The 25,833-nt window shown below is 29.4% G+C and overlaps 1 protein-coding gene across 2 annotated transcripts in view; it reads right to left on the bottom strand.

Annotated features, from left to right (window-relative positions):
• The window catches only part of LOC103574346 (cell adhesion molecule Dscam2), a 173,196-nt gene that overhangs the window by 44,523 nt on the left and 102,840 nt on the right, over positions 1 to 25,833 (bottom strand). For both annotated transcript variants that reach the window (XM_053740874.1, XM_014443333.2), the window contains exons 7-8: positions 5,312 to 5,632; positions 3,171 to 3,332 (exon numbers count right to left, since the gene is read on the bottom strand). In XM_053740874.1, coding sequence (XP_053596849.1) covers positions 3,171 to 3,332; positions 5,312 to 5,632 — 483 coding nt within the window. The remainder of the gene's footprint in view (positions 1 to 3,170; positions 3,333 to 5,311; positions 5,633 to 25,833) is intronic.

Here is a 25,833-nt window from a genome sequence, read left to right as displayed (position 1 = left end):
TCGTGCGCGGATATACATTCCTCATTCTGCAGTATACTAGCCTACTCCATCTCTGGAACACCCTGAGCGAAACTACATCTCTTCAACATTAAAGTTGTCATGTCGCTTGTCTTTTACTACTTTGTGCAACGCTTCTCGTAGCTACTTGTTCTTCAATCGAGTTTCCAAATAATCTACTTTATCAATCTACAATACAAACTTTATTTTTTAAAATTTGTACTCCTTGTATATAATAATTTAAAGTTTTTTACATTCTCACTGAATACGATTTTCTTCTACTCGAAATTTACAAAGATTTTTATTTACAAAGCATTCAAAGTAGCATTCACATTATTTTCTGTATTATCATAATAAAAAAAAAAATTTTGGTAATTTTAGATGAAAAAATAATTCTTTACTTCAAATAAGGTATTGAATATTTTTTTTTTAACATAGAATATAATGGGGATCAAATTAAACTTTTGAGAAGTGAAAATCTAGCCGAATATCAAATGTCATTTTTCATTATATTCATATATTTTTATTTATATTTGTGGTATAAAATATACGATGAAATATTGAAATCAAATATAATATTCTAAAAAATTTTATCAACCTTTCAAGATAATCATAAATTAATGCAATTCTGATAAGGTTGAAATTTTAGCTTCGTTATAAACACAAAGCTGAAAACGGCTTAGGGTCAAAAAAGCCGAAAATTCGAAAAGTTTACCGTTTGAAGTTCTATATTTTTATTTAAAAAAAGAATACTATGGTCGGAAATAGGGTGACAGTATAGCAGCCGATTTTCAGCTTTTTTATTATAAATAATAAAATTTCGATGCGTTTTTGGCAAACTTTCGGTTTCTTCCAATAAAATTATACGGTTTCGGTATGATTTCAGCGAAATTTCGATCTCTTTGAATAAAGTTTTATGGTTATGGTGTGATTTCAGCCTGATTTAGCTTTTCAGCCAAATATTTTTACCAGGATGGGCAGAAGGGAGATATTTTTTTACCGTAAAGAGAAAAACTAATTTTAAATCCACTAAGTGACAGTGGTTTCTCTCAACTGGCTAAATAGGCATTGAAACTACGATTTTCAATGCAGGTCATAAGAAAAACCACTATACGTAAATAAAAAATAAAAAAATAATTATTATTTTAAAAATTTTTTAATCCACAACAAATATCTTATATTATTTTATATTTATCATTTATGTCTTTCTTCAAACGTTGTTTCATAAAATTTATTATTTTTCCAAGCATCTTAACTTATGATCGTTTTTTCCTTTTGTTACGAATGAATAATTAATTTATGAAAAACAAATTCACGATACGCCTGAATATTTTATGGAATTATTCTCTCAAATATTGTACTGCGCTTTGCATTGTTTTCTTTTTGAAAAATAAATATTTTCAAGAAGAATATTATAAAATAATACTGCTGTTTCTTAAATAAATGTATTTTTTACCAGAATTTTTTTTACTTAAGTTAAATTTTGACTTTTTTCAAAAGTTCTATAGTTTAAAAATCACCCCCGGTTAGTTTACCCTTTTATTACTTCCGTTAGTTTCCCAAGCTTTCAGTGCTTGTACGACTCAAATAAATGTCAATGAATATTTGTTATATCTGGCTACATCTTGTTTTTTACTATCGTTGTTTTCTCTCCATATTTTACTTTGAACTTTCGATGTCTTCTATCTACTTCATGTTTAATACTTTTTATTTTATTTTCACTAAGTAGTTTGCCTGTACTTTTTTTATTTCCTTCCGTTATTTCCGGTTTATGTTTTACGGATAAAATTTTTTTCTGCACAGGAAATTGATGCATGGAACTGCTATGATAAATAATTTCAGAGATGAATTTATTATCATTAATTAGAGTAGAATATTAAAAAAAAAGTCATAAATTTTTTTTTTTACTATGACTGGTATTAATTATTATTTAATTATGATTAAAAATGAAGAGTATAAAGTTTTTTATGTAAATTAATTCATACGAATGCGGTAATTAAAATTATAAACTTTTAAATGTATTACGCAACTTTAATAAATTACACGTAAAATAAACTAAATGCCTTGGGAAATATTTATGGTTAGAGTTTTTGATCCCGCGGGGCTTCATTATAATACACGAATAATTAGAAACATATTATAAATAACTATGCTAAAACAAAATTGTCCTTGATTTTTCCAACACGGAAACAAATTGTGGTTCTTCTAACCGCAATATTGTATATAACATTTGTAGTAGCTAGTACTCCAATATGTAGTAAGGCATACTATATAAATAATACTGACTTTACTACATGTGTAGTTGAGGTTGTTCGAAGTTGAAGTTGGCATTTCTTTACTCCAACTTGTAGTAACCTCAATTACAGCTGCTGTTGTAGCAATTAAATTTTTTTCCGTAAAGATATACAGAAAAACCTGGGGTAAAAAGTGACATTATTCTCAAGAAAACAAAAAAAAAATTATTTACAAATTCTAACTTCTGTAGCCTTCATGGAAAAAATGACTCTGTCAAAATTAGAGGAAAAACTGTCAATTTGACAGTTTTTCGATGTATTAATTACATTTAAAAAATGCAAAATTCACTTAAAAAAAAAAAAATGTGAAATTCATATTAGAACAATAATTGAAATTGTTATTTATGAGTAAGAATTTTACATTTTGTAAAATGTAAACAATACACAAAAAAATATTCTAAAAATTGAAATTTTAACTAAAAAAATTAGGTACTCATGTAAAATAATTATTCAAATCTGCAAACCATAAATTGGTTTGTAAATTTTGTATAACTTGATAATCAACTTCTTACAGATTATTTTTGTAAATTTGACAGTTTTTATTTTTAAATCAGACATAGTATGGTTATGTTATTTCCATATATTATTTTTTTCCTAAGAAAGGGCAGGACAAGTCGAATATGATGAGGATTTGATAATTTTAAATAAAAAATAATTATTTATTTCAAGTGTTCGCTATCAGACATATTTCCTTAAATTACAAGGAATCAAATAAAAATTATATTCAGAGGTAATATGAACGAACTGATACTCGTAGAATTTTTGGTCATGTAGTTTTTGAAAAAAAAAAAAAAAAAAAAAATAATAATAATTTAAAAAAATATTAGATGCACTATTTATAAAAAAAAGTATATTTAATAATATAATAATGAAACTTACCACTTTCAGGAGCTGGATAAATATTAAAAGCTGAGTCTTGAACCCAAGATGTAATAGAAACGTATTCCTTAGCGTGTGTTGGAATGTCACATCTCAAGACTCCAGTATTTCCCGCTAGTACATGGGAGTCCTTAACTCCAACTTGGTACTTCTGACGAACCACTGGAATAATGAAGTCGTCCGAAATTATACTTGAGCACTCAGACATAAAATTACGCCAACTTTAATTATACCTCATGTTAAATAAAATATTTATAATATATAAAAGCCCGGGTATTAAATTTAATAAAATAAAAAATAATAATAATATGAATATTTAAAAAAAATTTTTTTTTGTCGGATAGAAAAGATATTCGTTTAAAAATATATAGAGCTCTACTAAAACAGCGGCATTAAAAGGTTTGAGCAAACGCTCGAAGCATTTAGAGACTGAATGATATAAAAGTGTAGTTGAGGTTGGTTAAAATAAAAGCGGAAGCGAAAGCAGTTGGCGCAACATGAGTCTGTATGTACCAAAATCTTGATCTTGGCAGCAATGGGTGTGAGAGACGGTCATTACCCGTACCGAGAGTAAAATGTACTTTTATGACTTTCATTTGAAATGTACAAGAGCGTATTTCTATACAGATATATACAGATAATGTTATTCAACAGAGATCTGCGATTAAAAATATATAGTTATATCTTTGTAAAAGTATACTTGTAATGAGTATATCTTCCTGAGTAATCAAACGAGGGAATCCCTAAGTCATCAAATTAACTTAAACAACTTTGGCATCTACTCAGCTTCTGTTAAACTTGTACTAATCGGTTTAATATTTGAATTTCTAAGCTTGTTTCACTTTGCACTGATAAGAAAATTAATACTAAATGTTGGTTCAATTCATGTTTAATTACTCTATGAATATTCTTTATTTTACATTGATTGAGGTGATAATCATCATTTAATAATACTGTAGAAAAATTCTATTTTATTTAATATTTTTCAGAGAATCATTTTATCAGTCATCTTCAAAGATAGTGCTATCATAAATATGTATATATTTATACATATTGGTCCTATTTATAGACTCATATTTACAAATTGACCATGCAATCTTGAATTGTTATCTTTGTTATTGACTTTTTGAAAGTATTTTTTCTTTATTTTTTCAAGTTAAATATAGTATATTTTTCTACTCTAGATCTATATTTAGACGAAGGTAGGGCACGGTGAGATATCTAGGCACAGAGGTCAGTGAAGTAGTTAAAAACATTTTGATTCAACGAAGAAAAATGAATTTTTTTCTAAACGGTAGCTGAAAATTTTTCTATTTACTTCGAAAATCATTAAAAAAAATTTGAGTCCTCGAAATTTTAATATTTTCTGAAGTACCCCCCCCCCTATATTGACAATATTGGAAAAAAAATTAAGATTAAATTTTCCCTAGAACAAACAAAACCGATTTTACTAAAAATTAATTATTCAATATAAATAAAATCCAAGATTTAGGTCTCCATAAATATTAATTATTTTTGCCCGAGGGTAAGCGATCCTTGGCACGTCATCGCTATTAAAATAAAAGCACTCAAAAAGTAAACAAATGTGACACTAACAGGGTAAGAATAAAAAAAATGTAAAGCACGTATTTCCGGAAAAACCGTTGGCTTAACGTGAATCTCGATCTTGGCAATGTACGTTTTACTCTGGTGATTGTTAGCCCGCAGACGAAATGGGTTGGCGGTAGAGTAAAGAGGTGAGTTGCGACCAATCTATCTGAACGAAGTCTCGGTAAACGCAGTTGGCGCGATTCCCTGAGAAACTCACTCACCTAAAACACATTTATCTAGCTCGCTTAGCCTTTAATTTTCTTCCAGCACTTACTTATGTTTATATCGCTCATGGCAACTCCCTAATTGGATTCGTTATGGTTTACGAGTGTTATTAATATGGATCATCCAAAAGAGTATTTATAAAAAAAAAAACTTTTCATCTTTGGAATTATAATTGATCTATTAATTGACCATTTTAACGGATTTTTATAAAATTATAAAAGACTATTTAAAATTTTTTTTTTAATTAATGAATGGCATATAATTATTATGCTGTACAATGTAATAACTAGGTCATAACATTGATTACTGTGGTGGTAAGTACTTACCAGCTTTGACATTAACTTCACGCCCAAGCACTCGTCCCACGCTGTTGGACGCTTGGCACCTGTACACGGCAGAATGAACGTCATGACGGTAGCTTTCAGCACCAAATGGCAGAAAGTACATTGAACCATTGACTAGTATCTCTCGGATGTTGGGAATAGGATGCACAGGCGAGCCATCACCCATTAACCAATCTACTCTCGGTCCTGGACTCCCATGAGCTGAACAATGTAACATTGCTCCTGTGTCATTGGAAAATTCTACTGTCGATCGTGGCTCGGACGTTAAAACTGGCCCTTGGCTGTCCAGCAGTGTTCCTCGACCTAGAATCATTGAGATTAAAAATTCAATTATTATTTATTTTTATCTCTCCTCAGAATTATTCTGAAATTTATTTTATCACTGTAAATAATTTTAAGCTCACGGTGTAGGTCTAAATAATTTGGTGTTAAAATTTTTAACACTTCCGGTGTGAAAGTTACACGACGCATGGTATTAAATTTTTAAAAAATATATATTATTTGAAAATTTTTAATTACAGATTATATTATCGGACAATATTGGAGCTAATAACACCGAACGTTGAAAAAAGTAAGCACTCATATTGTGTTAAAAGTACACGGCTTGATATTTCACACCGAGTGGACATGTGAAGTCCTTGGGCACCATTTTCACACCAAAAATTTTTTATAGTGTACATTTTAATAGATTTTTCATTTATACAAAAAAAAAAAAAAAAAAAAAAAAAAAAAAAAAAATGACAGTAAGTTTTGAATTTGTATCATCATATCCATTTTCCCCTTGTGTATATTTTATAAGGATATTATATAAATTTTTAATCATGATAAATTTTGTTTCTTACATACAAATATATCAAACGTAATATTTAGTGAATTTAAGTAAAATTATTCTTGCATTTATAAACCATGCTGGTATCATCAAGACTCAGAGGGTAGTCCTCATTTGAGTGTACACAACGTACATGGAAGTAAATAAATAACATTCATAAATCTCTCCCGTTGCTAGTAAATATTAATTACTTGCTGGGAAATATCTCATTACATGTCCGCTGTTATGGTTAAGCTATTTAATTTAATGGTGTATCTTTCCCCTCAGTTAAATATCAAAGTGGCTACGGTTGAAATAAAATTTTCCTTTACATTCATTAAAATTTTTTTTACACATAAATGAAATTATACTTCGCTATAGAATTTAAACTTTTTCACTGATATTTAATAAAAGAATGATATTTCATCTTATCGTGCACGTAAAATATAAAACACATACATCTATTCTGTATAATATTACTTTTGCAGTTGACATTATATATCATGTCATAACATTGACATTTTTTAAAAAACTTTTTTTGCATACTTATATTTTTTATAAATAAAATTCCTTCATATACGCGCATACGTATATACATAAAATAACATTTTTCATTATTCTTACAGTTGCTGAAGCTTCATCTCGTCTTGTGCTGTATATACTGTGCCGTATATCCGACTTTACTACCGACATTTTCAAGATATATGGACGTGCATATATGCCAATCCTATATTAACGTACGGAAGCCCCTTTAAGCCATATAGCGAGTTTAAACATATATTTGCTCTTGTATCTACCCTGACTAATCTAATATTAAATTTATAGTTAACTACATTTCTTGGTGATGACCAATAATTAATACCTAGAAAACTACTAAATATAAATTTTAAAAATACTAAAATATATTACATTACAATTTTAAATTACAGACAACTTTATTAGATCAGGCTGATACTAAATTCTTTATGATTTCGACAAGATTTTTCAAACTTATTTCCAATGAAAAATTTTATTTTTTCGATAAAGTGTCTGTATAGTCACCCAATAAGAGCAAATTATTTCATGAACTTTTTTTCCCATTGAATCAATGAGTGAAAGAAAAGTAATCGATAAAAAAAAAATTAAGAGCTCACTTTGCTGAGATCTTCCCTGCATTTAAATAAAATTGCAGATAATTTATTTAAAACAGGATGTTTTGTGTAAAAGCATTAAGTGTGTTGCTAAAGCTCATAAAATCCAAGTAACAATAATTTACAATGTGCAATCTGTCAGTGGTTAGAATCATGCATCACCGGGAATGAGAGTAAAAACCCACTCTTGAATGTACAACCGCTACTCTTTCATTGATTATATATACCTCACTCTTAACTTATCGTTCAATAAAGCTGGATGGTATATACCACATATACCGATCTATATATATTGCCATATGTACATACGTATATATGTGTTTTCTACTGGTACGATCGACCGACAGAAGAGACAGCCGAGCATTACGAGGGGGGTAGTACAAGAATCGTTGGTTGGTGCATTATGCATGAACGGGAGCTTGATAACCATAGCTGAAACCAGCAGCAGTAGAAGGACTAGCATACAGTAGTCAAGAGCATACGAGAAAGACAGAGGAAACAAGAGAGGAATATTCTCGGTTGGCAATCACCATTTGCCTTCCCTCTCGCTCTCACTTTGCTCAATTCTATTGTGCCCTCTAGCCTCTACTCTCTACTGTACTACTACGACTAGACTTGGAATCCAGACAAGGGCCTCTGGCCATGTGTGGTTTGGCATATGCACATATGCCCGTGTGAAGTTTATGCCGACAGATTTGTCTATAAGCATTTACACCTGTGCCATAGGGTTGTGTTTCATGTATGCCTATATAACAATAACCTCATTTTGGTTATGGCCCGTGTGAAAATCTGTTGTTGCGTTTTGTAATAGTGTGACCAGTGCTGACCTTTAACCATACCTACACGCGCCACCATGCGGAAGCGTCCTAAAGCTCAACCGAATCATGATAATATTTCTTCATTTTACAATATATAAATTCTAATTGCATTCATACCTCTATCTCTATTAACTTATAATGCCATTCTGAATCCTTGGGTATTGTCGTTTTTTTTGCCCTATTAATAGAGCCTCGAGTCTAGTTCTGCAATATTCCTGTGCATAGATACGATAGTGTGTGAATGTCACAGAAAGTTCCCTGTATTTATACTCCCAGCGGTAATCGTTCTCTTTGCCTTAATTACAGAGAATCTCGCGTCATTTGGCCACGCCGCTCACGCATCGTTATCATTAAACCGGGCGCTTGGTTACACTGGATTACTATTCGTCGGCTATGTACGATTTACATTTACTGTGACACTATATTCATATATATATATATGCATAACAGTACCGGAACTCACCAGTTATCGCGCTCTAGTATTTCTTTTTTTGCTTTAAATATATAGTTTTTTAATTCTCAACGGACCAACAGACACGACGAATTTTTCGGTCAACTTTTATTCCATGTATGTATTTATTTATTTTTTTTTCTATCCTTTTTTAGAAGCAGACAGCTTTATTGAATACAAACCCACCAATCAAGAACAAACGACCATAGTTCAAATGACTCGTGACATTTTTTAAAGACAATAAAACTTTTAATATTTATTTTTTGTTATTTAAAAATTTTAATACCAACTTTAATTACAATAATTATTTAAATTTCCCGCGAGGTTATAGAGTTTATTAAGGACTCAACGGAACAAAAAATATGACTTGCAGTAATTGTTAATAGTGACATTATATTTAGCTATTGCAAGAGATATAAAAAAAATATGAAAACAATGACAGCATCGAAATGGTAAAAAATAAAAAGATAAAGTATGCAAACTAACAAAACAACTGTCTTGATTCAACGAGTTGTTAACACCTCGTATTTATATTGAGAAAACTGCCACATCTCCGTAGTATTAAATTCGTCGAGATTTTTCTAGTGTTGATGGTTGGAGTTTGTAACAGCAGTTGTTATTAGTGTTATACACTATATACATACATACATATATAGAGCCATTATGTTGACGTAAAAAAACTTCACAAATGTTGTGTGTGAATATACAATAGGAATGGGGTTCATGTGATGCAATATTTTTCTTCATTTTTTACTTTGTCTTGTTGCCTTTTTGTGGTATGTGTGTATGGTTTTTTTTTCTGTCTCTATTAAAGATAGTAAAAATTTTATGACGACGGCAGTATCACCTAAGGCTGTTTTGTTTACGGTATTTTATGCTCTGTATAGAAGATATTATATTTGCGTTCATACATATACTTCTATATACATATATGCTTATGGATGTAGATGTGGATGTGATGCGTGATAAAGGGATGAGATGAAGTAAAGCAATATCGTAGGAAATCGAATGGCAAAATGGAGAAAATAAGCCTGAGTCATTTCCCACCTCTATATAAGACTATACATGAAAAAAGAATGAAAAAGAATAGAGCAAGAGGTAGAGGCGACGGAAGTAGTGATGGAAGGAGTGAATAAGGACGAGAACAGCGAATAGAGGACGAGAGAAAATAAGGGGATGGTTGGAATGCATTTCGTTCCAGGTTAATCTCCCGAGTGAGAGTCTGCTCTGATGGCTGACAATTCCAAAGCTTCGGTAGCATCCTCGTTTCTCTTGATAGCTAGCTATGCAAGCCCGACGTATAGTACAGGAAAACTCGTTGAGGACAGAAGACATCTCGGAACTTGACGTCTCGTCTCTCATCGTCTTCTCAAACTTCTTGGCCTCATATTATCGTTTTCCAAATCGATTTTCATCCTTATTCGTATAATATACCAATACGCGACGTAAATGGATCGTAATACCAGACGTTGGTATTCGATGCTGGATGATGAAGTGAAAGCTAAAAGCTCCCAATACCAATATAAGAGAATGAAAGAGTCAGATAGAGAAAGAGAAAGAGAATTCAATGACTTTAACATAGACTTTATGGTGTGAGAAATTCTACTTGCTGTACACGCGTTCGTTTTTTTTTCTTTTTTTTTTTGGCGGGCTCATTTTTTTCCTTCATTTTTTCTATATGATGGGCTCTCAGCAATTTACTTTATTCGCAGAGTGATCGATCATCGACGAAATTATAAGGAGAACGCGTTGAAAATTTATTTCTTCAACAATTCAATCAATTTCATATCAATTTTACGGTTGATAGAAGTTGTCGTATATAAACGAGGGAATTTATATTTTCATTATGAAATTTCAATTCTAACTTTTAACGTAAATTAATTATTTATGTGTTTTTTTATCATTATTACTAGGGCCAAAATTTTTGCCTTAATTTGAAAATAACAATTTATAATTAATGATGTCAAATTTTTGATATTGTGGCGAAAATAATGGTTGTGTAAAAAAATTTTTCAACTAAAAGTTGTTCCAAATTTGATTTTATAAAAAAAATGTTTCTTATAATTTTTTCTTAGAAATAATAAGAAAGCCGTAATTTAAAAATTAAGATTTTCATGATTAACAAAAATTTGAATCATTCATTATTAATCTTAATTTTTGAATTAAGGTTAAAATACTGGTCGTAAAAGAAAACCATAAGAGACATTTTTTTTATAAAATTAAATTTTCTACAACTTTTATTTAAAAAATTTTTTTACACGACCAATATTTTCGCCGTAATTTTAAACATTTGAACCATTAAATTCAAAATTAATTTTTCTCTAATTTTTTCTTAACAATATCAGATTTAATAAAAATATAATATCAAAATTAATGAATACTTTTTGTATTAAAATTATCACAAAAGTAACACTAATGATGCATATAATTAAATTTTTTTATAAATTATTCTTTAGACCTGTATTATAATATTCATAGTTGAGAATATTAGTACACTACACAAAGTTATGATTTAACTTTTATTTAATTTTTTTTTTGCTCAAATAACTTTCTTAATCCAGCTCTTAGTGGAATTAATCTCCTCATTAAATGCTTGGATAATCCGCCAGTCGAAAATTTTCGTTTCAGTACAACTTAACACAGCCAAGATATTATCATTTTTTAAAACAACTTATTAAACTTTTTTTTTACTGATAATTATTAATTAACTAAATTTCATTTTTTTACAATTCGTTAGTTTTACAACCCGTTCAAAATTAATGAATCGAACCTGATATAATTGTGTCCGGCAAAGTGATTGACAATGATGTGATATTTTGTTTATACAGTTTGATAATTTGTAAGAGCATTTATGTAAGGGGGTATAAAATAATGATAAGATTATTATAAATACGTAGCCAACCATAAAATTTAAGTAATAATAATAATAATTATACTATAAAGAACTCGTTTTATGTAATGATATGCGTTGGTCGTTTATACGAACTCAACTCGAGACTTTTCCAATTTCATACAGACGAAGAAATACGAGAAGAAATATATATGAGACGAGCAATAAAATGCAAAGTACAGTGAAAAGAGTTGTGTAGTCTTGAAGTAGTCTTAGTAAAAAGATAAAACAAAAAATTGTATATATATGTCATGGGTCGTAGTCGACGAACTTCAAGAGAAATAACTCGACGAATAACTTGAAATGACGTGTAGATACGAGAATTTTTATCCCAAAATTTTTGTATATATATATATATATATATATATATACATACATATATATATATGTATATATGTACTTTAATAATGGCAGGCGATAAAGAAAAAAATAGAGGATGTGTTAAAGAAGAGTTAGTAAAATATAAATAAAAATAAATTTTGAAATTTTTGATAAATTTTTGAAAGTGATTAAACAGATTTGATATTAATATTTATATATTTAAAGAAACTGCTGTTAAAAAAATAATAATAGTAATTTGAGTAATAAATAATTATTTATAATTTTTATTTTAATTTTGAATAATAACGGAAGTTAATGTTATTTTATCTTCAATTAATGTAAAATGTTTAGGAAGTTTAAATCTTCAATTTCATTTTAATAGATAATTTCAGTTGATTAAAAGTATCTTGTATGACGAGGGTTGAAATAAGACGATTTTAGACAAGGGTGAGGATGATAAACCGAGTTGAAGACGGGGACTGTCATCACATGGATATCGAAATTATGATTTTCTCCGCACTGCACACTAGATTTTTTTTTAACATGCCTGCGGCGAAAGTCCAAATTCCTACCCTTGTTTCTAGAGAGTAAACCCGTTCTTTTTTTTTATGAGAAATTTAAACAAACCAAAAACCAAAATTTAAACTTTCAGATGCAGATTTGGTGAGGAAGGTAAAACTCTGATCCGCGTGTTTGCAACGTTTGACTTTGGCTCGAGTAGGCAATTATGCACATGGGTTGGAATGTCCTACTTTCCTCTCTAATTGTGTAATATACTATTAATTATCCAGATTGAATTTTAGAGCTTAAAGGATCAACATTAGTCACAATGTGTCAACTTACAAGCAGTAGTGCATTAGTTCTTAGTTGGTTAGAATGACATATGATATTAATCTGAGGATAATTATAAGTAAATTTGATTTTCACAGGGATGAGATCAAGTCAGAAACTCATTTAGTGGACAGAAACTAGACGCGTTTTCTACTCTAATGAAGAAAGTGATGATCTCCGAACCAGCTGAATCGCGGTCTGAAATTTACTTGTTTCAATTATAGCTAAACGAAGATTGAAACTCAGTGTAATATGAAAATTACTTTTAAAAAGTTTTCATTAATATTTAAATTTGTGATTAAAAAACTTTAGTTTTTAAAATTCATTGAAAAAAATTTTTTTTTCTCTTACTAAATAAACTTTTTTTACATATGGATATCATTACAAATCTAAAAGCGAGAACGAAAATTGAATTCAAAAAATTTTATAAATTAGTTTATCAAAAGAAGAACAAAAGTAAGCTTAAAGTTAATGCCACAACAACAAATAATGAAAATGTACTTCTATAAAATTTATTGAAAAGTACATCTAAAAAAAAAAAAAAAAAGAATCTGGAAAATATAACTTGAAAGTGTTTCATTGCTAAAGACACAAAAAGTTTTCTGATCAACATCCGCAACGTGTTTCTGAGTTTCTCCAGTAGTTCCTTCATCTAAAAATTCTTTATTTCTTTCAAAAAGTTATTTTCGTACCATTTATTACTTTTATATAAATAACTAATTTTGTGTAATTGATGTAAATTTCGTAGCACTCGATATCATTGCACATTTTCACTTGGTTACTTTTTTTTCATTCTTTACTCTCTATGTTTTCACGAGATTCATAGTATTTTATAAGGCAGAAAAGTTCATCTACTGAAGTGCTCATCTTGAATACAGCTAAGACCAGTACAAGAAAATAAGTAAAAAGATGAAGAAAACAAAAAAAAAATGTTTATGCATTTCCAACTTCTCCATCTGGAAATTGTTTAATAGTGAGCGGAAATATTTCCTTACAACTTTAACGTTTTTTTTTTTATCAACTCCTTTGACTTTTGGCTTCAACAACCGGATATCGTTTATAAATTGTATCAAGTACTTTATGAATAGTTATTTTTTAAAATTTTTTCACTAAATAAATCAATACGCCCATAAATAAAATTGCTGTGAAAATTTATGCTATTGTTTTATTTATAAAAATAACATACTTTATATTAAAAGCGAATATATATTTGAAGCATGACAAAACCTATTGATAAAGATTTTAAAAAATTTAACTGACATTCCGTAAGATCATAATTCAAATCAATGTCGTCAATATTTCTCATACAGATTGTGTCCGTATATCGATCATAAATTCAATTCTATTTACGTATCACCAGAATCCATATATAATTTACAGCCATGCATCTATATGAATTTAGACCACGATATATTCACTATCGAACCATTAAATTCGTTAATTTAATGCATACATAAGCATCCCAGACTAACATATCAATTAAATATGATAGCAGTTGTGTTTTGATATTACACTATTATTTACGGATTCCAACGGAGAGAGATAATAAATATTTTTCAAATATTTTCGGCCGTAATTAATAACAGAAAAAAAGTTCTATATATCATATCACGTCATTAGTAAACGGAGAAAAATTTTGGCTCGAAACTTACCACTTTTTATTATGCTGTCGACCAAACTTTTAACAGGAAGTGAAGCATCCAAAAAAAAAATGCTCATAAGAAAAATTATTATGCGGTATCACAATACTTACTACGCGCAAGAAACTTATCAATAAGCTTCAATAATAATTACTTTCATATATTATAATAATTATGATGCGGCATAATAATTTTTTATAAGAGCGTCATAAATTTTTGGATGCTTCATCTCCTGTTTGAAGTTTGCTCGACAGCATAATAAAAATTGACAGGTTTCGAACCAACATTTTTCTCCGTGTAGTCTACATATTGATCATCAGAACTGATAAGGCATGCGTTTTTTTTTCTTGATCAATTAAGTTGAAATTAAAATTTGATTAAAAGAAAATTAAGTCGAAAACGCCTTTAAACATATATCTGAGAAAAAATAATTTAGATCTAATCAGATCAACGAAGATCGGATTTTTCCGTAATTTAGATCTACTTTGATCAGAGTAGATCTATTTGAATCGATTCAGATCTACAACTTTCGAAATTTTTTTTAATAAAGATTTGAAATCTTAATAAAAATCGGAATTTTGATTTTTTTTCGTTTAGTGATTTCTCGTTTTTCGTTTTGATCTAAAAAATGGAAAAACCAGATCTTCGTAGATCTTAGCTGTATGCAGGATTTAGATCACCATAGATCAAAATTATATTTTTTGCGATGTCTTTTTGCTTTTAGACATAATAATAATTAAAGCCTAAATTATATGGTCTAATTAATTATTGAATCATATAAAATTTATAGACCACTGACTATTCATCTTCAGATAGTTTTTGGATAAAATATCTTGACTCAATATTGATAGAATTCTAGAGTCGAAATATATTATTCTCATTGCTTAAAGAAAAGGCACAATACGATTTTACGCGTATGATATTTAATCGGGGATCAATAATTACGGAGTCAATATTTATATAGACCTGATATAATAGTGGATGTTTTTTTTTTCAGTGATAGTTATTGAATCTATAAATACATGACAAAGAATTAATTCAAGGATTCAAATAAATTAACAGTACAATGGAGTAATATTGATCGGATGTCTAGTCTCAGTAGACGACGTTTGAACAATGCGATGAATAAATGTGAAAGAGAGAGTTGGTAAGTAAAAAAGTTTGAGTTGAGTGAAAAAGTAAAAGTCAGAAATAGTAAAAATAAAAAATAAAAATTGAAGAACATCCGACTAGAAATGAAAAGAGAAGTTAGTTGAAAGTCCCACAGAAGTAAAGGTAACAGACGATAAAAAAAAGAATTGCGAGCTAAGAAAGAAATCGTAGGATAGTAAAAGCTGAGGGAGGAATAAAATATAAAAAATAAAACGAGGATAAAAGACAGAGACAAGAAGTTAAGGAAAAAGTCACGACGTACTTGGTATCTTTCAACGACACCTTGAATTAACTATCCTTTCAACGGCACTTGAGTTACTGTTGCATCAGTGATGGCTGACGTAGGCACTTTTAAATGCTCCTGGATTTATAATGTAGAGTTTAATGAACTTAAATAATTTTATATTTTATTTAAAAAAAATTTTTTATGGTGATAAAAAAATTTTCATTTTAATAAAATACTTTTTTCGATTTAAATTAAAATTATGTAGATGATATCATTTAATAGTGATGGTAAAAATATTACAGATAATAAAGAATAGAAATAAAGTTATAGAAAAAAAAAATATAACCGATGGTAATGGTTGTTAACACAAAGGACTTGAGTAAACTATTGAGTACTCATATCAAACAACCCAATGCTCTGAGAGTAGTTTTTACACAAAACTCCTACTCGCAGTGGTCTATAAACCGAGGGGAGACATTGTGAGTCAACAATATTTGAGTTGATGAATCTCAATAAAATCACGTTTTCAGTCATAGACATCGCATGGTCAGCAATTGCATCTACCACTCATCTATGTACATATACATATGCAACCACTCGTACGTATTGCGTTAGATTATTTTTCAGTTGCTCTACTCTCTTGATATTAAACCTCAGCTTATTCCATTTATATTAAAAACTGCTACTAATTATACAATAATCTACGCGAATATTATAATATCACTTCCAAGCTGTATGTATTTAATTATTTTTCAACTTTGATATTATTAAATTTAAATGATCAACTGAATAAAAATTAAAATTTACCTCTAATAAATTTTTTCAACGGAAGAAAAATTTTTTTCTAAGTCCTAAAAAAAATTTCTGACATCGACTGATTATTCAAATTATTTCATTAATTTTTTTTAATTAAATTGATAATTAAAGAAAAATAAATAAATATAAATATTTGTTAAAAAAAAATGGTGTCCATTTTATCCTGCTCTACTTAAAATTTATTTTGGCAGTAAAAAAATAATTAATGAAAAAATCGAATAACGTGACGATGAGATTTGAGTATTTATTTAAATTGCGGTCAATTTGTTCCGGAAATGAAAAAAAAAAATGAAAACCTGCACCGATCATTGACTGGCTCAACAAAAATGAGAGCCGACGAATATAGGTAATAAATAGACATCTATGTAGTCAGATATTTCATTTCAACCGATCATTTCAGATCAACCCTACACCTCATTCCTCTTGGTCATGTTCAGCAGAGAGGACGATTACACGAGCGAGTTGTTCTACTGCAACGCGTGGTCGAGCGACAAATCGATCGTGATCGTCTCCACCCTCTGCTCTTGAGCCTTGTAGCTCTACTACTAGCTTGGTATACACTCACGAGCAGATCGTCTCGTCGCATCTCTTGTAACTACAGATGAGAACACCGGGGGAGTGAGTTGTAGTAATAGTGGTACATAGAGTACACAGTATAGAGTATAAAGACAATTGAACGTCAATGTTTCATGAATCAAGTAAAATGAAAAGAGATAGATGAAATTGCGAAGAGCTTAACGATCTATATTCTCTGAATCGGGAAATCGAGGTTGGTTAAAGTGAATCGCGCTGGAGGACAAACCGATGCGGCTTATCTATCGCCTATTTGCGCGATAGTTCCCGTTTCCGATTAATCAGCTGCACGGAATTAACGCGCCACATTCCCACCCTACGGTCTAATGTCCTCTGCATCAGTTCATCTCGCTCCTAACTCAGTCTTTCTCTATCTATCTATTCATCTATTCATCTATCTCTCTCCCTCTTGTCTCTAACTCTCTATTACTCGGCTCTCGCTAAGTTAAGCTTCTGCAGTGTATTCCATCTCACTCATTGCGCAATATAATGGTCAAAGCCCAATGTTCTCGGTGAATTACTGCACGTTAACAATCCCGATCGACAGAGTCATTGCCCTCTGCTCGATATACCTCGTTCGATACCAAGTTGAATTATTGGCTTAGAAATCTTTATTTTCAATATTTTAAAATAGCTTAATGTAGTATTAGTAAAACGAGGAGTGTAAGATCTCATCTACGGCTGTCAGTCAACCACACTAGTCTGAAATCGTCTTGTTTCAGCCCTAGTCGCATCATTTACTATATTTATTAGAAGGGAATTTCAATATTTTCAGGCTGTTTCTACACTGTAAAAAGAGCAGTGTTAAATCCGTGTAAAGGCGAGTACTATCGGTGTAAAAGCGGGGTAAACTGCGTCTGTTCAAAGTATTATTTTTTTAGAAAGCTTATTAAACACAAAAAAAATCAGTTTTTTATGAAAATTAATAAAAAATATTATTTATTAACATGATAATTATTTTCATCGTAACTCTGATGTTTTTTGTAACATAAAGCATAGTTCAAAGTTGACAATTTGATAACTACATTTTATACTTTCATTAATTCCGTTTGTACACAGACTTGATTTTAAACACCGTAAAATATTTTAACACCGAAAATTTCAGCCCCTACACCACGGACTTACCCTAATTTTTTTTTACAGTGAAGTTTGCCTTGATAAAACAGTAATTTTTATTTAAAGAATTAAAATTTTGTTAGAATTTTTTTTGTGATTGTTTCAATAATTCATTGCAAAAATAATAATTTCATCAAAAAGACAACATCTATATTTACAAAAAAAAAAAAAAAAAAGAATGGACTATTTTATTTTATCTGTCACATACCTGCTTGTGCTAACTATTTTTAAGTGGCGCTAAAAAGTTTACTTTTTGATTTTAAATATTTACTTATCTCAAAGAAAGAAAAATATTATCAGTTAAAAAAAGAAAAACAGGAAATGAGATAATTCTGCAGTTAATGGGATACAATTGTGAGACGGAATATGTTTCGGTAAAAAACATCGATACTATGACAATAAAAGATATATCTATATTATAATAATAACTAAAGGCTAGAAGATATAGTTTATGAACATACATTAAAATGTCAAAACAATTCAATTCATTATTATCTTTATTAACCTAGTCATATGACATTGTTTTTGTTATTCATTGAAATTCACAATTCATTTAAGTGATTGTTATATTAATAACATTTTTATCGTAATAAGAAAGGAAAAATTCATATGTATATTATGTCATAATATCAGCACTAAGTTATGAATAAAATGTTTACGTTTCAAAATGCTATCGAATGATAAAGTAACTTTTTTTCCACTGCAATTAAAGGAAACAATTTCATTAATCGCAAAACTAATTCTTATGAAAGAAGAATGTTTTAGCTTTACTATAAATCTGCGTAAACCAAAGCTAAAAAAGGTAAATTATTCAAAATTTCAATTTTTAAAAATATAATAAGACCTTATAAAAAAAAAACTTTTAATTTTTAGTCAAATAGATTTATATGAATTTCACTAAATAGAACATTAGAAAAAAATTAGATTTCGTTAGATATAAATTATTTTTTTCCGGTTGAGTACTACAGTATTAATTTCGTATATATTTATTATATATACAAAATTGATCATTTTTAGTATTCGTATATTTATACATATGTATATGTATGTATATGTATATATATGTATGTATAAACAAGTTTATCAGCAAAGGTAATATTTGTGTTCATATTGAAAAACGAAAGTATTTAAATGACCCCAGGTAAAATGCTGTCTCGAATTTAGTAATAATAAGAAATAAGGTTTTTAACGACTCTTATCACTCAGACAGTCAACATGTTTATGTCGCTCTCATATCGTACAGACGTTTTTAACACCCAAAAATTTTTTCTCCCTTCCATATATTTCGGACGTTATCATTTGCTACGAGGTCTATAAATTTCGTGGTTTCGGTCAGCATCATTCAAACACGAACTACTTCTCTTATAGTAAAGAAAATAGTAGTTTGTAGTTTCCCTTACCAAAGAAAAAAAAAAACATAAAATTCGAAAGTACAAGGAATAGGAAAGTTGCAATAATTAATCATTACATAGATGTATTAATTAATAGCATACAGTATTTAATAGTAATTCTGTGATATTAGATTGATCTATGTAAATTATTGTCTAGTAAATATTAAAATAGCCGAAAGGGAAAATGTCGAATTCAACGAAGATATGGTTTAAATTTATTGTAGTTGTCTTCTTTATTAGTGCTTCGATAATATTCACTGAATCGGCACCAAGTATTTTAATAGGAAAAAATTTTTCGAGACGATATTGCTCGAGAGATCTGAGTAACGCATTGGAGTTAGTTTGCGATACCTATTATGGAGAATTTTTCGGAAGCTTTGAGATTAAAAATCGGCCATCTGGAGGAATCGTTAATGAATGCTGTTATAATCCCTGTACACTTGACGTAATGAGGATGTACTGCGGTACTGAATAATTTAAAAAATTTTATATCTACTTAAAACATGGTGAGTTATCTAGCATATCTTATAATAAATTTTTTGATTTGCAATTTGGAATTTTACTATTTTACTTTTTTTTTATTTTTAGTTTAGCGAACTCGCAGTAAATTTATACCGACTGGAACCTCGTTTGATAAATAATCAATGAAAAATTCAAAATAAATAAAGTTATTTATTTGTATATATTTATTATAAGAAAATAGTACGATCTCTTCAGATTCTTAAATTTTGTAAACAATTTACATAAACTGTATTATAGGACTTTTAATTTTATAATAAACTTTTTTTATATTTAGAGTTAATTTATTTTATAATTTATTCTACCAAAACAATGACACATGTATTTATATTTTTGTTAATTACCCAACTCAAATTTAAATCAGAATCAAATGTCAATAAACTTTAATTAACGTATAATAGTGTTTATAAACATAAGGCTATAGCCTTCTTCTCTTGTACATTCAAAATTATGTACACAAAAAAATTTTTCGATAAAATTTTTCCTATCAAGTTTGGACATTTAACCATTGTTTAAATTTTTACTTTGTGCTAAGTAGAAATGGCACTTAATATATATCTTTATCGAGTACTATATATATATATATATATATATATATATATATATAACAATATGCACAGAAAAAATTTAGATGTTAACTATATGTTTTTACTGCATCTTACTTTTTTTATAATTATTACTGAAAAATTTTCTGTGTCCGAGAAAAAAAAATTTATATCTAACGAAATTTGATCGATGTAAATTTAATTTTTTCAATTTTTAAATCTATATCGATATTAATCGATTTATTTAGACCTCAGATTCATGTAGATTTCCGTAATAGATAGGGGAAGGAGGGGAGCAAAATGGGGACCAAAATTTAAGGCCTCCCTCCATCCCTTACTAGGGGAGAGTGAGGCAAAATGGACCCTTAGAGGCAAAATTGGCTGACTATTTATATTATATATAAGCCCTCATTTCTTGAGGGGCCCATTTTGCTCCCCCTTCCTCTATAGATTTTTTTTTACTGGGTGTGGTCATTATTTTAAAATAAAAAGTAGCTTATAAACACAGTGTTGAAAATTCGGAGTGAATTCACTTTGATTCGGAGTTTTTACACTAAAATAAACTCCTCTTTGGAGTAAATTTAACTCCGAGAGAATTAAATAAATGAATCATATCACTTAAATGCAATTACATTGTACTTTGAAATAAATTTGAATGTTTTACTAATTGACCTATATTGGTCAGGTTTTTAATAGCTTCTCTATACCCCTGAGTAAGTGTAACACAACGTAGCATGTAAATTGGCAACAGTTCTAACAAAGGGAAACTCAATCTAGCAATATTGAAAATGTAAAGTGTGAATGAAAATTTTTGAGTGAAATTGCGGATAGTATTGTGTAAAGCGTAAAAAAAAATTCAAAAGAATATCAAAAGGCTAATATACAACTAATTTCAATCTATATTTCGTTTTATGTCTTCTGTGCAATCAGAGAAAATTTAAATTTACTCCGTCAAATGGACGGTGATGTTAGAAATTATATTAATATTTTTCGAATAGCGATGATAACGTGTTCATATATATAAGAGTTGATATATTCTTAATTTAGTATGATATTAAATTTTTCTTGTAATAGAAGAGGACATTTTTTTTTTTTAATACAAAGTTTCTCTATTGACAGTAAACTACTCTCAAACTATAATTTACAAAAAAAAATTGAATTACGAATATATAGTCGGTCAAATATAATTTTCTTTAGAATATCTTATTTTGGATAAAAAATTTTTTTGTGAAATTTGTAAATTTTTCTTATTTTCTTTAAAAAAAGAGTAATTGTAAATGACAGCCTGTGTAAGATAAAAAATGAGTTTTTCCCTAAATCATCTCAAGCACTTTCCCACCCCGTAATCTAAGATAAAAAAATTCAGCTAATTTTTACTGAATTCCAAAAAAAAAATTGTTAAAATATACAAAATTTTGTTTTGACCTAATATTCATTGACGACTCTTTAATTGTGTAAATAAATTTTTATCTTCCAAATCCATTTAAAGTCCCTAAATTTATTTCAATTAATTTTTGATAATAATCTCATGCTCATTAGTTTTTAATTGCCGCTAAAATGAACTATCATTCAATCTCCCTAAACTCATTTTCTCTCTACTATATATAAAGATGAAAATTAACAATACTTATACTAAAAAAAAATATGATCAGTAGTAGTTACTTGTAACACTTATTTGTATCAGAGCCGTCCAAAACATATATGACACACTAACGAATTAAATTTGATAATTATTGTAATTGGGTACAACTTGAAATCGATGAGTTGACGCGCGCCTGTGCAAACTAAATTGTGAATTCTCCCGTTATCGCATATGGTGAGCCTATGCGGATTCTCTCTCAAGCGGGGTTGGGCTGCCCGGGTTTATCCGGGGATATCTGTAGATTCTATAGATGCGTGAACGGGTTCGTCTATAGAGACAATGCTACGGCAATCGCATAGATAGAGAGTGAAAGAGAATATATGTGTATGTATACATATACGTACAGATATATAGGTGAAAGAGAGATAGAGAGAACAAGAGTGTGAGGCAAATGGCGTTGGTAGCTCGGGCTTTACCTCCCTCGTATAGCCAAGAGTGTGAGTAGATATTGATTGGTAGGTGGTCTCGACAGGGTACTGTTCTTCTTGCTAACTATCGGAACGTAACGCTTATTGCATAATAATATTAATTGTTATATCTAGAGTCGTGACATAAAGCTCTAGTCGGTGTACTGCAACTGCTATTTATTGACTCAAAAGTCAATTAAGTTAAACATTTAATTCATAATAAATATCGATGCATTTAAACTATGAAACTAGTAGAGCCTTTATTTCAAAATCGTATTTTCAGTTGCTTAATAGCTCATATTTTACATGGAATTTTGATATTCAATTTCGACGTATCGTTAATTCAATTATGAGTTATTCAATTAGATTAATCAACTAAAAACTTTTCGTTTAATTAAACTATAACAGTAATTTTTCGAGTTTCGGTACAAGTTATTAAAAAGTTTTGATTTAAAATTTTTATGACAAATGAGTATGGAGTTAATTGGTTTAAAATGATAAATTGGTGATAAGGGCGAGCATTGGGGTAGATACTGAATTTCCTTGGAGTAGGTCAAGAATTAACCAATTGATCAATGTACATCATAATTGTCTGACCCCTAAATGCACCCTGGGTACAAATTTGGTTGCCCTCAATGTACGTGCAGTTGAATTCCGTGATCATGGTGTGGTGGTTTAGGGGAAGCGTTGATAAATCAATGCAACGCGATGACCTAGATTCCACTCGACATGACGATATGCAACGCATTCATTAATAATAATTAATAACCATGTTTCATGTTGATTCAACTCATATGTCTAATATATCATTTGTATACTTCTATTAAGCTAATTTAACATTTACTGTTACATTTCGCAAGTTATTCAGTTAATGCAAGTGATTAGTAATAAATTAATGTACAAAAATTAAATATCGGAAGTCATTTTATCTCAATACAAAAATTGAAACAAGAGAAAGATAAACAATATTGTTGAAATTAATTATTTATAGGATGTTTACAAAATCTGTTTTAGGAGTTCTACTAAAGAGTTGATTAAAATACGCCTACATGACATGACATGACAGTGTGCACTTGAACGCCTTAATGAGTTCTCTTGTCACGCGTATATTATTACGACGATTATAGGGCTTTGTCTTTTGCCCATAGAAGCGCATTAGTTGTCAACAACAGGATCCCAACGAACACAGAACTAAATGACATACCTACCTATTTACCCCTTCTATTCTATTCTACCTCTACCTCTACCACTACCTCCACCTCTACCTCAACCCTATATACCTTAAGTTCATGCTCTGTATTGCGATTATCAACCGCCATCAGCAGCCCCCTTGAGACCCACCTTTTCCAATGTCCTTTGACCGAGATTCTATTATGATAAGCCAACTTAACGTTACGGCAGAGCACCAAAACCAATCTTGAGAGCTTTGAAATAATATACATAGTGTATTGAAGAAAGGGGTTTAGTACTCTGTGTATAGTACTAGGTCTTCTATGGGCATACATATATATATATATGTAGTGGTACTATAAACGTAGTAGATAGGTTAAATGCCATCGGCAGACTTGCAGTCAATCTGTGGCCTCGATACGCCTGATACTCGATATATTCTCTGAGTAACAACCAAGATTTCGTTCTGGATAGCAAATGTGGATATATATATACATATATACATACTATCAACTGATAGGGTGATATTCACCCCACATCTAACTCACTTGCTCACTTTGCTTACTTGTTCACTTTCTTCATCTAATCGAAAATATAATCTGGGTATAAATTGAATCGGCCGAATTGACGCGCTGCGATTTTGGTATATAGATGCTACCAGGATTTAATCAAGTCCTATTTCACGGTCTGTTTAACCGACATTCAATCGAAAATACTCAGCTGTTTAAGCATGTTTACTTCATAAAACTATTCATACTAATCTAATAAGTTTAGTTTAATTTATTCATCTATTAGCTTATTTTTCTTTTTTTTTGTCTACTCTTGCGGTCTAATTATTTTTCATGCAGAAAATTTTTATGGAATCGAATAATTTTTATGAATAATTAACTTATTATTATTTTTTGTTTTAAACTAATTTAAATGCTCATTAATTAATTCATAAAAATTAATTGAAACGTTAATATTTATAACAATGAATTATGAAAAAATTAATTAAACTAAAATTTTTTATTTCAAGCGCATGGATTAAAAGAAAAGAAGTTTTAAACAAAAGGCTAGAATTTCTCTTTATTTTTTAATGGTAACTAGAACGAGCGAGTAAATGAATGAATGAGCGAGTGAGTGAGTGAGTATATGAGGTACCGCTCGATATTTCGCACTCCGAGATTTGAGTTAATGAACAGAGAGACTAACGAGTGTCCTTCTATATTTTTTTATTACCTCTATTCGGTTTTTTTCTTTAACATTGTCAAACATACTAGACAATTTAGGTGACAAGTATCACCAGCTGCAAATCCTTGAGACTTAATTCAATAGTGTGAATACACAATTTAATACGACACTATTTAACACTATAAACGACACCCTTCCTTGCACTTAGTTGGACTTTAGATTTCTATAATTAGATAATAGTCAATTAATTTCTCGGCTGTTAACAATTAAGCCAATTAAAACTATCCATGTGAACATACATTTCAATAAATGTTAAGCGGCAATTTTTTTTTTCATGATCAGAAAATTTCCAATGACATTAATAAATAAATTAAATAATGATGATATTAATTATATTTATTTCTGTTTAAGCTTTTCATTAGACCACTCATAAATCCTTTTATATTTTTATTCAAAATTCCGATGAGTATCATCAACCTTTTTTCATTTCGAATCAACTAATTACTGATCACTTGAGAGAATATAATATAAATCAAAGACAAACTGTCATTGATTGAAAGAATATGGAAGTCTTTTATAACATTCGAGTGTCATGAATTGAATCAATACGCTTACATACGTTTTCAGTCTCAATGCACATACGTAATATATAAATGCAAATGTATGCTGCAAGATGTATGATGTATGATGTATGTACGTAGTACTTCGTGCGTATATATTAATGAAAAAAAAAAAAAAAAAAAAAAAAAAAAGAATGAACGAAAAAAATAAAAAAATCCGTCAAGTTACTGAAGAACAGACTGTGAAAGATAAAATGGGGGTGGTTTGACGATATAGAAGAGGGCGTTCTTTAGAACATGCTTTTACGGTGATTACTCTACGGCC

The sequence above is a fragment of the Microplitis demolitor genome, chromosome 7 (assembly GCF_026212275.2).
Source record: "Microplitis demolitor isolate Queensland-Clemson2020A chromosome 7, iyMicDemo2.1a, whole genome shotgun sequence".
NCBI classification, from domain to species: domain Eukaryota; kingdom Metazoa; phylum Arthropoda; class Insecta; order Hymenoptera; family Braconidae; genus Microplitis; species Microplitis demolitor.
The sequence above is the reverse complement of the archived record's forward strand: the minus strand, read 5'-3'. Positions and strand labels throughout refer to the sequence as shown.